Genomic DNA, 17484 nt, shown 5'->3' on the forward strand with positions numbered 1-17484 from the left:
TCCAGTAAAATATACAAATGCCAGTTTAGTGCTCACTGACCTAATGCTAGTCCTTGGGCCTGATCCTGTAACACTTATAAAATCATACTCAGGAATTGTATCTAAATAAGAATTGGAGGACCTTACCTGTTATTATAGATAAGGTATTTTAGTTTTGTTTGAGATAGAGTTTTACGTAAAGACTGAAGAATTCATAAATGAGTGATGAGTACTGTATATTCTTTCAAGTGGGATTAATTACCTGTCTTCTGCCTAATATATATTCTGTTTAAACAGAGTAATAGAAGCATTAATTATTGTTATTCTGCTTTCAGATTTTAAAGCTTAGTTCAGTCCTCTTCATCTGTGAAATGTTTTCTTGATATCAAAATAATAGTACAACCACATTTTAAATGCACGTTTGTAAGTAAAACAAGCTGCAATTCTATGGACTATACAAAGAGGTGTCAAGGAAACATTCAAGTCCCTTGTTCTGGCCACAGATCATAAAATCAACCTCTAAACCTGCTGACACTAAGCTCTGTTGCAGGAAGCAGAACTGTAATTGAGTCTCCAAATAGGTAAGAACTGCTTGGGTTTAGGCAACAAGATAAAAGATAAACAAACTCTTAGCTTAATGCATGGATCACTATGTCACGATATCCAAAACACGGCAGCCAAACAAATGCTGAGGCATCCCAAAAATGTATTCATCTTTCACTGATTGACTCTATGACCAAGGCTTGTTCCGTCAAACCTAATTCTTATGCAGGCTCTTGATGACTTGACTAGATCAGGAATAATAATTTGCATGAGTGAGTGATGGCATGGGAAACAATACTCATGATGAAGATACAAAACAGAGACATTCAAAGTTTTTTTATTGACTTCTCATGTTACTTCTAACTGATTTCAAATAAGCAATTTTAACTTACTTAATGACTTTATTTTAGAAATAGGAATGGGAAATTCCATTAGTGTTATCATTTGTTCTTTAAGTGCTGGAGTGAATATAGGATCACGTACAAATTCTAGGAACCTCTAGAATCAACCTGCTTCTACAACTACCCACTGTAAATGGAAGTTGAAGAATAATCTCTGAAAGTAGTTTCATTCTTCTGTGTCTCAATAACCGCATGTGAAAACACAGTGTATATTTCCTTACTGCACAGGAATATTTTGAGGCTAAAATTATTTATACTCATGAGAAGTTTCAAAGAACCTTGACACACTTATGTAAATGTGACATTATTTATGTCTTTAACATTAAATTTTCATCAGTTATCATTGTGATAATGCAAAAGATTAGCTTTATGGGAAAAAAAAAGCAACTTGAAAATCACTGCTTTTCTTACTGGATAGAGAAAAATTCTTGTAATTATACCATTCTGAATTTGAATCTTTGAATTTGGAACACTAGAGGTTACCTAGGGCAAGTATATCAAAAGACTGGAGAACCTCTACTTGATAGATAGAAATAGAAATCATGGAAATTTACTTTGTTTAACAACAACAACAACAAAAAAAAAAACAACAAAAAAAAAAAAAACAAAAAAAAAGCAAGAGAATTCATTCACTTCTCAAAAACAAACAAACAAAAAACACACAACCAAATGATGTAACGTTTAATTGATTTTCATTGTTCCTTATGTCTGTTGCATTGTGTTTACATGTGAATCTTCCCTTACTGATACAGGTTTATTCTGACAGATTTATTAAACAAATTGCTGCAGTAAACCTATACGATAAGACAATTATTAAAACCTCAAAAAGTGGCAGTATGTTTAAGAAAGCACTCTTCAATGATACCAATAAATGATGAAGTGAAGGGAGGTTTAATGAATGGTCCTAGTATTGTAAACAGGAAAGAACAAAGAAGAGGGAACCAAGCCATGTTAGTTAGATTAGTACAGTCAGAAATGAGTAGAAATGAGTGATGTGATAACAAAACAAACAAAGAGATCAACATTTTCTTAAAAGACTGTTGAAACAGAAAAACTGGAAGCAAAGAAAACGTAAAATAAAGGTAAGAAAACAAACAATATACGAGGGAAGATATACAGTTCTCATGATGCCCATTGCAGGATAAATGCATTTCCCAAATTAACACTATATATTAGATACTAAAAAAGCATTGAAAATTGAATTGAATATTGAAACAGTGCAAGTTAATGAAAGAACTTTACTATCATACTATTCACTTGCCTAAGAAATGAAAAGCAACAGAATTGGTGTGTACATCACTCATCTTGAAGCCTCATTAAAGCAAGGATACCATCAGTGCCACTTAACCAATAAGAAGGTTTGCTGTTGATAAATGTACGGCATTTTATCTTCATGACTTCTCCCATGCCATCCTTAACTTCCCTCTACTTATGCACTCATCTCTTATTTAGCATCTACTTCTTCTGCTACTATAGGTTCAAAAGTTACCTCAGGAAGACCGCACTTCACATCAAACTTGTATACAGACCAGTTGGACAACTACGCATCATGCAACTGTATCCCAATAACTGTTTCAGGAACATCAGTGGAGCTCCAGTCTGTGCAAGTGGGAGCGAATGTGGCTCTGTGTGTGAGCTATTTAGTTCATATTTGTACTGTTGTAATTTCCCTGCAATACAGATTCTTTCTTAAATGTTTGTATCACAACATACACAAAGCCCCCATTCAATATATAACTCCCTCATCATTTTTCTGACCCTGCAGCAATCCAACCCTTTTGCCACCTCAATTGACAGTAAAACACAAAATGTGGTCATGTTTTTTCTAAGTTCTCAGCAGGTACACTTTTGATAGAACACACAGCTTGTCCTTTAAACTCTGCCATTAATCCTACCCACAGGAGTAGAGCAATAATTTTGTTGCCCAGAAAAAACACAGAAACACAGATTATGCAATTCAGATGCTGAAAAAGACAGTTTATGTAGAGGGACCTTCTAGCTAGTGGATTTTTAAATCACTAATTTTGAATACAGAGATCTCTAACACATGCTTAGTATGAGTGACATGCCTTGTAACAAGCTATTTAACAGCAGCTCTGGGAAATATCGCCATACCTACATGGACAAACCTTTATACAACTCAGTTGTAGGTCTTTGCATGGGATCAATAACAAAAAAAGAACTCCAACTTTACATACTATTCTGTATTAAGTTCTTTCTAACAACAGATAGTTTTCCAATGTAAAATCTTTCTCATTTCTTTGGACAGTAAATTACTGCCAAATTTTCTTGCTGGTATTAAAGTGGAAGGTATCTAAAATGATTTTATAATAAGCAGCCTCAAGGAAAAATAGAGAATGTAGTGCTGCTGCAGAACATGGCTAAAATTATTAAATTTGTTCTATTTTTAAGTTCTTTCACTCACTATCTCTACAAAATAGAATGAGAATGTCTTTTTTTTTTTTTTTTTTTTTTAACAGGGGAGTGTGTGAAAGGGAGAAATTGGAAACACTTTCACTTAGCACTTGCACTAAAATAAGACTTTTGAGAAGAGTGAATGGGAAGGACCCAGTTTTAGGGAGTGGTGGAAACTGCTATTTTCAAATACTTTTCACTGACACTCAGGAGAAATACACCTGGAATAGTGCATAGCCATCTAATTCTTATAGAAGGTAGGTCACTGGATTTGTTGAACCTCAGTTGGTTCACATGGGCCCACTTCTCAGGCTCGTCCAGGTCTGTTTGGATGGCATCCCTTCCTTCAGTTGCATAAATTGCACCACTCAGCTTGGTGTCATCTGTAAACTTGCTGATGGTGCACTCAATCTCATTGTCTATGTCACCGATAATGAACAGCATCAATTCCAAGACAGACCCCTGAGGAGCACCACTTGTCACGAGCCTCCAGCTGGACATAGAGCCATTGACCACCACTGTCTGGGTGCTACCTTCAAGTCAGTTCCTTATCCAATGAATGGTCCACTCTTCAAGTCCATCTCTCTCCAATTTTGTTCCAAGTATTCCTAGAATGAGTAATCCCAAAGGGCAAGAGCTGGGCTCAAAGTCTAAGTGAACTAAACATTTCTGAGTGTGCATACAAATAATTTTTTGAGTTCAGAATCATTGGGAATAACCCTCTAGATATAAATATTTCTTTGTTCAGGTACAATGCCTTCCAGAAAAACAGCTCAGTTACTGGTCACTTCCAGTCTACCCTACTTTGTCCTTCTTTTTGACAGGAACATTAAACAGCATTAACTGATATTCTTTACAAGCAAACTGAGATTGTAGGTGTGTATAGTGTCCCTTGAGGCACAAGAGTTGAATTATTTTCCTACAGTGATACCTGTGAATACAGTGATACATCTGGTTTCCAAGATGGAAGTGAATATACAAAGAAGGCTTGCTGATCTAACATACCTGTCAGAAATACTGTAAGAAGGATTTAATGTACATTGAAAATCCTCTGGAAAGAATATTTTATAAAAACAGAACACTGTAGCATAAAGTGCTTTATATACTAATGCCATTAAAATGTAGCTGCAAGTCTGCCTGAAAGCTAGGAAAGCTCACTCTTTCCTCTTTAATTTAAATGGGATTTTTTATGGTGCAAGCTTTGGAAAGTAGTGAGAAACACCTGACTTCTTGGCAGAGAAGTGATGAGTAATTAAACATCCATGGATAGGTGGGGACGTTCAGTGATTGGGGCACCTACATTAAAAAAAAATTAACCATTTTAGTTCATCTTCAGGAAGTATTAGTACTTATAATGAATGATAATTTAATCCCCTGAATGTTTTAGAGACAGGATAATAAAATTACAACAGTAAAGAGGGAGGAAATAAAATGTAAAAGGTAAGAGCTAATTCATTCTTCATGCTAGCTCAGTCCTTGGCCTTTCCTGAACAGACACTGCCAATAGTAACAAATTATGTATAATCATTTTGTGATGTGGACTGTTCACTCGGGACTAAACTCAAATGACCAAACTTGCAGCCTTGTCTCTTAAACTGTGCATCTGAAGATCAAAGGCCAGTGCTTTATCCACTGAATCCTCACCTTTATAAGAATAAAACTGCCAGGTGTCCAGAGACAGAGTTGGTGTCAAACAGTGTCATTTTAGACCAATTGTTTTTCAAGTTCTTACAGGACAGTGCATTATGTTAGAAGCATTTTAATTAGTTGTGCCTTCTGAATATTCATTACTCTGCTCCAGGAAGAATTTTGTGGCTTTCATTTTTCCTCACTTAGCACATTTACACATAATATAATTGCAGTAATTTCAATAGAACGAACTCCTGATTTCCAGTACTGTAAAAAGGGGACACATATACTCAATGTAATGTTAATGAATTGCAACCTCTGTTGGCAGGAAAAATGTAATTAATAGAAACAATACAGTTATCAAATTTATGATAACTTAGCATTGAATTGAATTTAAATACAGAGTTAAAAATATTTTTATTATATGAATTGACAAACAGGAAATAAAGACTGATGCAATTGATAAAAGTTATATAATTTTGAGTTCTACATTAACTACAGAAAATCAAAAGTTCTGAAAAAAAAAAAACTAAAATGTAACTTTGTAGCATATTTTTTGCTTTATACAAAAAAAAAGCCCTAATCCAAACTCCATGGAAGTCTGATAAATGACTCCCATTATCCCAAAGTGGAATTGCTTATGGAACATGAGTGTTACTCAGAGTAGGAGCAGCAAACTCCTGGAAAGTATTATCTCAGTCCAGACTAGTTCTGTTAAAAATACTTATTTATTTTACAGCATCAGCTGCTATATCACTACAAGTCATCTTTTTCAGTGTATGAGGACAATGGGGATAAATATGCAGCAAATACCAGCCACATTTCTAAGCACATTAGCCTTGACTCAGCAGAAAGATAACGAGACACTCCAGCAGGCACTGAGAACTGGAGGAAATACTACAGTCCAAATAGATAACACATCTTTTTACTGGCACCTATTGAAGAAATGCAATAGATACATATATTTTTTTAATCTTTAAAACAGTAAAGACCTACTATTACACATGGACTTTATTTTTCTCTTGCAGCTCTAAATGACCAAGTTGCTTATGACCAGTATCTGTTCATAAACTGCCAAATGATATCAGAGAAAATTACCAACCCTACTAAAGAGGGAGGAGAGTGATGGACTTTATTGTTGCTTGGAGTGGAAGAGGAAATCAGCAGACACTCATGAAATGGTGGAGAAAGAATAAGGCACTTTGCAATTGCATGTTCCCCTATGACAGAATACCAGAGACAGTATATGCTGTGAAATCAGCATGCTGCAAAACAATACTGCAATGAGAATGAGTCAACTTGGTCTTCAAAGGAAGCACAATCCAAGGGCTAGTGTTGTGGGCTTATGTTCTTTCTGTTGAAGTTACTCTTTCTCTGAGAATCCTCAGGAGAGAAAGGAACTGGAGGAATACAGAGGCAAAAGCTCTGTAAAATTTCCTTTAATAATCCATAAATGGAAAGCTCTACAACAAACGTCCTTCAACTACAGAAAATGGGAGAGTGTTCTTGGCTTGTCATTATATTGCTCCAATGCCTCATTTTATCACTTTTCCCTAGATACATGCTGCTGGCCACTGTCAGAGATAGGATGCTGGGCCAAGAGATTCTTCATCTTGACTCAGATGAGTCTTCAAATTGATCAGGGTCCAAGAGAAAGAAGATTCTGCTATATATAAGTCAAGAGTCTGGGTAGGCATACACACACAACTGCACAATTCATGTTTTTCAGTGTCTCAATACTTAATGCATTCAGTGAGAAGATCTCACAGTATGGAGGACAAATATTAGCTCATCTAATCTCAGCAGGTTTTATCACAGAACATGAAATCCAGTTTTGGAAACAAGTCCACCAGCCAGAGCAATGGTAAGCTGAAATGATATGTATAACACCACATTCTTAATAACGTCAAAGCAGGTTTTGCAACTGTGTGACAAAGGCTTCAAGCTTTTGTAGACATTATATGACAAAGAACTTTTGCATTCTAGACTAGTTTTACATTCATTTTTCTCTTAAAAAAGGTAAGATCTTAGATTCTTCTTTAAGAATTTTTGGAAAATTAGAATACATTTATCTGATTAGAAGCGCAGAGGAAAGTTGGAGAGAAGACAATTAAATTCTCTTTTATTTCACCCAGTACATTTGCCTGTATGGAAAAAACTAAAGAGTAGAGAGAAAAGATCTTTTGCACCTCTAATTCTAATACTTTTCTCAGTGACAGAAGGAATGATAACAGCGAAAGGTTTTTTTAAGCTGTGAGGCTCAGAAGACTGTTTCCATAGAGTCTTTTCCCAATCTCAGTGACTTAAAAAGACACACATCACTCTGCTCCTTCCACCACTTCTCCTGCTCTGGATCCTTCCACTTACCACTGCCTTCTCCTCACCACAACACTATGGACTTGCAGGTCCTCTACCTGGGTAGTAGTGCTAACAGCAGCTACACACTTGTTTTCACTCAGAATCAGACTCACCTCTGTAGTGTGCCCTGGCAGCCAGGAGGGCCAACCACATCCTGGGGTGCATCAAGCACGGCATTGCTAGTCGGTCGAGGGAAGTGATTGTCCTGCTTTACTCTGCGCTGGTGCAGCCTCACCTCGAGTACTGTGTGCAGTTCTGGGTACCACAGTACAAGAACGACATTAAACTGTTGGAGAGTGTCCAGAGGAGGGCAACAAAGATGGTGAAGGGCCTAGAGGGGAAGACGTATGAGGAACGGCTGAGGTCAATGGGCCTGTTCAGCCTGGAGAGGAGGAGGCTGAGGGGAGACCTCATCGCGGTCTACAGCTTCCTCGTGAGGGGGAGTGAAGAGGCAGGTGACCTATTCTCCATAAACACCAGTGATAGGACAAGTGGGAACGGTGTTAAGCTGAGGCAGGAGAAGTTTAGGCTGGACATCAGGAAGAGGTTCTTCACCAAGAGGGTGGTCGCACACTGGAACAGGATCCACAGTAAAGTAGTCACTGCACCAAGCCTGTCTGAATTTAAGAAGAGATTGGACTGTGCACTTAGTCACATGGTCCAAACTTTTGGGTAGACCTGTGCGGTGCCAGGAGTTGGACTTGATGATCCTTATGGGTCCCTTCTAACTTGGGATATTCTATGATTCTATGATCATTGCTTGGTCCATCTACAGTTACTTAAACAATACATGTCAGTATTCTAGCTTGATGCTGGTTCTCTGGAGTTATTCTATCATATATTAATCATCATTTTAAGGCAATGACCTGAATTTCCAAAATTTGTATCAAATGCTAACGATAGGAATCACTCCACCACAATGCAACAAATGAGGGCTCTTTGTACCAACTTCTCAGCCATTCTGTGCTTCTACAGTGTGCCATCAATGTATTCAGTGATTCCATCTTTTGTTGACCTTACAGGGAGTTTGTCAGCACTTTGCAAAGGATAGCCCTTCTTACAAATGTTAGCCTTTTTTGTATGACAAAGAACAGAAGGTATTCAATTACAGTGAGTTTTTTGAATACACAGACAGGAACACAAGGGATATATATTGATGATCTGTATAGATTAACTTATTTATAATAGAAAACCACATTAGATATCTAGTTCATTTATTAGTGACAACTGAAAAAAAGGGTCATTACTACTGCAGTGGAAAGTGCACATTGTGATTATGGAATAATAATAATTAAAAAAAAAATCTTATTTTTAAGTTTTGTGTCTCAACAAGAACTTGTAACTCATTCATTATATGACAGATAAAATCGATGAAAAAGATAAACAGAAATAGATCTGCACTGTTATTTCTATTGTGTTACCAATAATAAGTGACAAGAAATATTCTGAACAAAGTCAAAGGCTTGTTAAACTTGTACTGTAATTTTTATTATGTTCATCATAAAGTCAGAATTTATCACACTGTTAAGCTAAAAATGGAAAAGGAAAATGTTGCTACGTATATAAATAAATTTTAAAATTTGAAATAGAGGATGTTATTTTTAAAAACAGAATTTTATTTGGAAGCCTCATGTTGCCACCTCAGATTTATTTCTTGCTGTATTTTACACTAGAATCTCTTGCAAAAAGCAACCAGTAGGTGGAGTAGACAACCTAATTTATCACCTGATAATTTGACTTTCATAATTATGTTCCCATAATTATGTAGGAGAAATTTTCTTCAAACAAAAGAAGCTCATGTGAGTCAGATATTACTTGGCTAGTTACTGAAGCTACTCACATATATAGCAAACTGATTAAAATCTCTATGTTTTATAACCATGAAGTTTTAGATCTCATACTTTATTTCTCCAGACATTATTTGGCAACTAACTTAGTTTAAATCAAATAAAAAATTCCTTTCTTTTTTTTCAAGCCAATTCTTACACTTGTTAAGAGCATTACATTTTTGTTGTATGGGTATTGCTGGAACTACAGGGGGGGAAAAAAAAAGAAAAGAAAAAAGAAAAAAAAGCTGTTTCTTATTAAAGCCAAGAAACAATTTTTTGTGCTTTGAAGTTGTCAGGATACATAGAAAATTCTACTTTCACAGAAAGACAAACAGTAATTCTATGGCAGCAAATTAATATTATTACTGTTAGTAATTATTGATTATGCAAATAACCAAACTTGTTTAGCTTTCTTTTCTTTAAAATTCTTTGCTAAAATAATTCTTTAATTCAAATGAACAGAGTATGTGTAGTAAAATGCTTGTGTAAATACAGTGTATTTGTATAAGTAGCAATAGGAAATAACCATATTTGGTAAGTTTCCATGGCAAAATAAATTCAGTTGCTTGCAAAAAATATGGGAATATTGTAAAGTGTAGTATAAGAGTTTACACTTTTTATAAATAAATCATTTCCCTTAATGTCACTGTTTCATAGCAATGGAACTCAGTACACACACACACACAAAAGAAAAAAAAAAGTAAAAAAGTTAAAAAGAGTAAAAAAAAAAAGTGAAGAACTGTAAATAAAACAACTTAAATGTAGGTATGCCTATATAATATTTTATAGGAAGATCAAACTCCTTTTGGTTAAGATTAAAGTGTGCACACACTTATTCTGCTCATATTTGGAGCTGACTAGAAGCTGTGTAATTGCTTTAATTCTACAGCTAATATACCATGCCTCACAACAGGGCTAATTAGTTTGGGTTCAGCCCCATGTTATAACTCCAGTTTGGCTTGGAAAGTAATCAAAGCAAGCTCACATCTTTCTATAAAAAGACTATGAGTACCAGTAACCTATACAATAACTATGTGTACCTGGTACCAATAACAGCAAATAATGCATACTAATTCAGAGCTCGATATCCATTTATTTCTCTCTCTCTCTCTCTCTTTTTTTTTTTTTTTTCCTTTATAAAGGTAACAGTTTCTGGAAGAAATAAATGTTTTAATGGGAAGCTAACATAAGAAAACAAAAAAATAACACGCTGACTTCATAGGCCATGCTGTTATATAACTACTATACACCCCTGTATACTTATGACACTAGCATTTGTAAGATTTACTTTTGGAAATGTAAAATAATGCTATAAATTAGAAATTGGCACAGCCTTATATATGTATTTACAATCTGTGGAATAAGAAGAGCAAATTTTGCATTCAATAAAGGATTCATAAACTTTAAAGACAGAAGGGATCACTGCTACATCATGCAGTGCTACATGCTTGATCATCTCCCTGTTTAACCTGTGACATATTTCTGAGATGGGTTTGTGGGCTTCAGCTTGTAGGGAGTGGAAATTGATACATCTTTCTTTACTAAAATTGAGGAGCAATAACTTCTTAATTCCTTTCTGTCCATAAGTAAACACACTTTTCTCCATGCCTGTAGTAAAATAAAAAGATTCACAACTATAGGATATATTTGAAACTATTATTGCAAATACAGATTTTTTTATTGCTGTCCATATAACTTGTCTGAATATCTGTAGCCTTGATCCCTGAAATGGCTCAGCTCCATCACTATGCAAACTTTAGCAGATCATCTGCACAACTAATTGGGCTTTAGCTGATACATAACTCTACAATAAATCCAGTTCATCAGCCTCCTCTTTTCATTTACTATGTCCTCTGCTTACAAATGATATTGTTTCCTTTACTCACTCAGAAGTGTTGACTTTTGCTGCCTGGTTGTACTGATACAATGAATGGACCTTGCTCAGTAATCCAGTTAACTGTCCTCTGAAGACAGCAAGATGCAGTTGCAGTTAGGTCAGAACAGCAGTGATATTGAGAGCAAAATGCCAGTAGCAGACCATCAAAACTGTAAATTCTGCAACAAAATAATTTGCCCTGTATCTTAGGAAGATATCAAATTCTATGACTACATAGAATTGTGGAATACATAGCTTGATTACAACAATTACTTCGTATATACGTATGCTGTTTTTCACATTTTTTGTAGGCGTTCCTTTGATTTACATTCATTCATGTTTTAAAGTACTACCTTAGAAAAAAGATGGTTCTTGGAGCATAGTTCTGTGATAAAGGAAAAATTTTGTGGGCTCCGAGTCATACACACAAAACATCTTAGCAAGCAAAACCAAGTATATTTTTGTTCTGCAAAATACTGCTAATTAAATTCTAATTCTGCAAAATTGAAACCCAAATTCATCAGATCATAATAGTTACTGATGCCTGCTACTGCAGTCCTCCAGGTGAATGGCTGAAATATGGGCCTGCTTGCTATTCCTTAAAAATACATTACAGTTTGCTAAGCCAGTATTATCAGAAGTGAACTAATTTTACTCTAATTCTATTAGATCACAAGTCTTCCAATGTCTCTAACAACCTAATTTTTGTGCTCCAGGTAAACATATTGATGTTTACTTATTTGGTTTACATAAATTGCTCATACATAATTTCAGTTACTAACAAACTCCCTTGACAAAACCTGTTCAGAAAACTTTTTATTTACTAGTATTTTACTGGGCTTTTTTTTTCACATAAAATTACTTTTTTTTCAAATAAAATTACTTAAATTTTATTTATAAATTGATTTTTCATGACTGATATTTGGTCAGTGCAACAATATTTCTATTAATGTATAGATTACAAATGATTCCCAAACAGTGGAAAACATTAAATTTTCTGTCAGTTACTAACATCGTATTTGTCCCGCTTTAACATTTCTTACACACAGATTATAATTAATTAGATATGAAAAGCAAGAAAAGAGTAGGAATCAACAAAAGACCACAAGTATTTAGTTCATACCAGCATACCGTGATTTCCTGTTATTCCTTATTCATGTGAAGAACAACCAATTACCAAATAATTATGGATACAAAATCTTTTTTTACAAAAGTTCACAAAAAGGGGACTAATAAAAGGTAAAACCACAAGCATTATCAATCATATTAATTTTGTATAAGATACATATACTGCCATGTTCACCTGTCTGCAAAGCAGCTTACATAAAAAATCTTGAAAAATATATCACTTTTATCAATACAAAACAAATTAATCAGTAAATATTTAAAATTTATGAGGCATTTCTAGGTAAAAACAATCATTCTAAATAAGCTGATCAGGCAGTTCTAGGAAAAGCTTTCGCTGAAAAACTGCATTTACAATCTATCTTCAAAACAAGCAGAAGACAGCACCAGTCCCAGCATTATCTCAATTAAAAAGGGGGGGAGGGGGGGGGGAATGAAATCCCTTCTCAGCTTAATAACTTGTTAGTTCTTGACAAGTGCAACAACACAACAATAAGCCAGTCAAAATGAGTTTTTAAAGTGAGGTTATGCCCTTCGTGTTGTGTTATCACAGTGGCAGATCAAACTGCTGACTTGGACTCTTTCTGCCAGCAGTGCTGATGCTGCCTCTATGAAGCTGCTGTCATGGAATAGTCATGGTACCTGCTCTTGCCTATAGAAAAGCACTAAATTGAACTCGAAGTAGTGTCTTTGTGATATCTTTTCAACAAGTCATGTCCCATTCAGCCTGCTAGTTTATCTTTGTCAGGCTGGGGGCCCAAGTGGTTTGCATGAGCTGTCAGGGACAGGTATACCAACCTGCTCAGTGCTAAGGAGGTAATGCATCTTTCGGGCTTGGTATTCCTTTTCCTTTTCTTTCTTTTCCTGGTCCTTCTTTTTCTTTTCCTTTTCATTCATTTCTGCGTACTCTTGGAGTTCATTCCTATAATAAAATAACTCTGCTAATTATATGCCACTAATAAAAGACCTGATAATGTTTTATTTTACTTTAACCCTTTTATAGCTTCATAGTGTTCTGCTATTATCTATTAGCAGTATACTGACACTACTGGAATGGAAAATTACAGTTCATTCAGTTCCATAGCAGCATGGATGTAACTGTGAAGGAATAGAATTAAAATGCTAAAACTCTAAACTGTACATTACAGAATCACAGATTCACAGAATCATCTAGGCTGGAAGAGACCTCCAAGATCATCTAGTCCAACCTCTGACCTAACACATTAGTTCATGTCATTTAGTTCTTATTTTGAAGATTATGTCAATTTGTATTTTAATAGTTTGATAAACTTGCATTTATAGATGTCTTTTTGTTGTTATTTTTAAGAGTCATTTTACTTTGTATTTTTCTAACAGAAGTTATTTTAATTTAGCAATGTTCCTTGAAAAAGTATCAAAATAAAAGTTGTTCACTTGTGTTTTGGCTAGTGCTTTGTGACATCTCCTTCTTATCTGCAAACAGGAGAGACATTACGGCCTGAAAAAGGATAGTAGACAAGGTTACAGTTGATATTTACTCCTAGGCCTTTGAGCCTTTTGTGAGCACATACACTTGGAGAAGAACTGGATGTAAACTTTTCATGCATGCAATGTGCTTAAGAGGAGTTTCCATAGCATCAGGTTTCTTGCACAGGTCAATTTCTACTCTGCTCTAATAGCAATGGTACAGGACACCACAAGCGACAACATAACTGCCTCAGAATACAGTGCATCGTAGAGGTTTACAAACACACAGTGCCACCGAAACAGATGGGTCTCTATTCAGTAGGTCATAGGAAATTTTGTTGTACAAGAACGAAGGAACTGTAGCTAATCCCAGCTTCCAAAGAATGGAGATTCTAACTGAATGTTTTGAAGACAAATGGGCATAGATTCCTCCTCAATGGCTTTTTTCATAGAAACAAAATTTTGTGCTACTTTGCATAGTGCACATGTATGGAATTCTTTTACCCAGTTCAAAAAGGACAGTTTGATTAGCATTCATTATTTTTGTTATTAAGAAATAGCTAGTTCAAATTAACCTGTGTGCCAAAGACACCAAGAATATTCAGTCAAGCATTTAGATTGTTTAAAAGTTAATTAGGTGAATAAACTCTAGTCTTTTTTGTTTGTTTGTTTGTTTAGCATGTGAGCATATGATAAAATAAAAAGCAAAGATAAATACACTGATCACATATCTGGATAATTCAAATATTTCATCAAAACAGATTATTTAGAGAGGTCCACATTAATGGTCTCACTTGTTTCAATGGATACTAAATAAGATGCTCTAGGATGAAGGTCAAATCCTGTTAAAATATGCACGTGGATAAGTTTGCTAATGTGAAAAATCCCATTGGAAAGTCATGTTACTTCTGAAAGTGTATTTAAGATTGTGAATCAGACTTATTCTAAATATTTTAATTATCATAATGTTAAATTAGTTCATCAAAATATGTGAAAGAGCAATACTTTATAAAAATGAAGACTGAAACTGCATTCTTAAAAGCAAGTTGTAATGTAGAATTTTTACATATTTAATGCTATATTTAATATATTTTTATTTTTTTTTATTGACTATAGTAAGTAAAATATTAAGTATTTACACATTTTATTTCAATCATAAAAGAAAAAAATAGAATGAAAAGGAAATAAAGATTGGAAAACAAGTACAGGTCTTTCAATCTCTGGAAATATTTTTTGGTTGCAGTTTACTGTTAAAGTCTGCTAATACAATATTTCATACAAGGTTACTTATGAAGCACACTGACGTTTAAAAATCACCATGCTATGCTTTTGCAGCAGTGTAATTTTTTTCCAACATAAGATTAAATTGCAAAATAAATGAATTACTTAGAGTGGCATGGCCCCCATTTTGCCACCCTTCTCTTGAAAATTGCTTATTAATATGAAAAAAGAAGTTGGAAAATAGCCTGTTTTACTTTATGCATAGTGTTTCGGGGCCTCAAAGCCTGCAGAGCCAGACTAGCTGCACATTTTAGATTGTGTTGGCAAGCGGGTACGATGACCTTTCTGACCTGCATCTCAAGGCTATTATTAATCGCTAAGTAACCTGGTAAAGCCAAACAAATTTGTTTCCATTGAAGGGATCTCTATCTGTGTCTGAGAATTTGTGCTGTACCAAACAAACCTCATTAACTGTGTCCATTTTTGACAAAGAACTAGGAGTTGGAGAGATTGGTGACCTTTCTTTGTCCTTAAGGTACAGATTTCAGAGTCACTGCATGTAGGTACATAAGCTTTTTTACTTGGAAACTCTTTGCTCTATATCAATCATTCATAAATAAATAGATAAACAGAAACAGCACATAGTATTAACATTGTTCTTTTATTTTTTTTTGCCACTTTACTTTCAATATCAGAGCATATGATCTGTTTAACACATTTAATACTATTTCTTGTTCTTTTTTGAATATAGTCATCTGTTTAGCTTTACCACTACCTATAGCTGATGAACTGTCTATCAACATATTACCAGAGTTTATTCATGTTCTTATGTACTCGTGCACTTCTTCCAACAGTGAATATGGAAGCTTTGTTATCTAGAATACAAATTATGATGAAACCTTCCAAACAAAAATATTGATAAAAATAGAAATTCGTGTTACAAACGTAATAATAATGGGATGTAAAATGCTTCCCATCATCATTAATCCAAATTTACAAAATGATTTTGTATACTTAATATTCAGCATATGCCGAAATTAAATAGAAATCAAACATTAAATAAAAAATAATAATTGGAAATTAAATAGAAAGAATGTCTAAAATACTTGTAGAAGTTCAACACAATTCATGATCCTTTTAGATTGTACTATCATTCAAATCATCATGATCCTTTCTGGATTGTCACATCTTTTCATTAATGCTGTACCCTAACACATTTAAAAGTTTGTGGTTTTTAAGCAGTTACAAGTAATCTTCAACATACTTTTGCAGCCTATACATTTTGTCAGTTGTGCTGCAACATTTCTATCACGGATTATACTGTTCTGTAGAGATGTACAGAATATACAGACGATTCTGTCTTGGGGAAGAGAGCTCCTAAGACGATTCTTGTCTGAGAAGCAACACAAAATAAGAGGTATGTAGTGGTGCAAACATTGCTAGACTGGAAAGCACAGATGTTTTATCATAGATTTATTCTAAAGTTATTTGATATGTCTTTTGACATATTTTTATATTGACATTTTTTTGATATGTCTATTGATAGTAAATAATGTTTTCTTGGGACTATCTGATATTAGGAATACTACCTATCATGCATGATCCATAACTTTCTTGTTTGTGGACTCTCGATGCAGTTTGTTTCAGGAAGATACTTTTATGCTTCAGTGTGAAGGAGGAGAACTGAATACGGAAAAACATTTTGGCCTGCATGATTAAAGCTTCACCAAGTTTGTTGAGAGAAAAAGAGTTCTATAAATGCAAAACATGTTTTAGGTCAACTAATAATTTTGTTATTTTCATAAATAATCTGCCTTCTGCATGACTTATAGTTAGAATAGTACTGTTTATTAAACTAACTTACAACTGAAGAAAAAATAAAGAGCAATTTATTTTAACACATAATTTTTTCATTATCTTAAAGCTTATCTAAGAAATTTAACAGCATCTTCTGCATCTTCCTACAAACTTGGCTTCCCCTACATAACAAGTCTAACCAGTGTTTCTTTCACAGAGATTTTATCGAATACCTTTGTAGAGGAAATACGTGTAAATTTTGACAAATACGATGCTTTACCACAATCTAAAAACTGTTCAACGAGTCAGAAGACTCAGCATTTGCTAGCACAAGTTTACCATGAATTTTCTTGCAAAAAGGGAATATACTGAGTAATATAAAGTGCATTTTCTTTGAAATAAGTAATGTTTCTCTCAGTTGAAACCAGGCATAGCATTATCAATTCACGTGCTTAAAGACCACAATTAAAAATGATCACGTGTAAGAAATCTGTGAAGTAGTTATTGATTTGTTTAATGATAAAATTATTTGCTTTATATAGTTTGACAATAAAACATTTTCATATGACAAGGTAACTTATTATTATTCTGATACTTCATTATGCAGTAGGCAGCAATGCTGGTTCCAGCTATGAGATGCAAATTTGGTTGACAGTGCTCCTGCTGTCTGTATAAAGGTTAAAAATACACACATAATATTGTTCCTGGCACTTTTGGAAAGGGCTTGAAGTGATGATTTCAGCAAAATACAGATTTTCATAATTCTACATAGAGTTTCATCATTTTACAAATTCACAATGACCTACACTTATTGAACTTTATCAAACTATTGCGTTCTGTTTGCATTTTCACTGGAATTCCATGA

The 17484-nt window shown here is 34.4% G+C and overlaps 1 protein-coding gene across 1 annotated transcript in view; it reads right to left on the bottom strand.

Moving 5' to 3' along the window:
* The window catches only part of SPATA17 (spermatogenesis associated 17), a 97780-nt gene that overhangs the window by 45421 nt on the left and 34875 nt on the right, over nt 1–17484 (bottom strand). Inside the window, exon 6 of the mRNA XM_083828868.1 lies at nt 12954–13077. Within this exon, the coding sequence (XP_083684994.1) occupies nt 12954–13077 (124 nt within the window). The remainder of the gene's footprint in view (nt 1–12953; nt 13078–17484) is intronic.

Source organism: Anser anser (assembly GCF_964211835.1).
Source record: "Anser anser genome assembly, chromosome: 3".
Classification (NCBI taxonomy): domain Eukaryota; kingdom Metazoa; phylum Chordata; class Aves; order Anseriformes; family Anatidae; genus Anser; species Anser anser.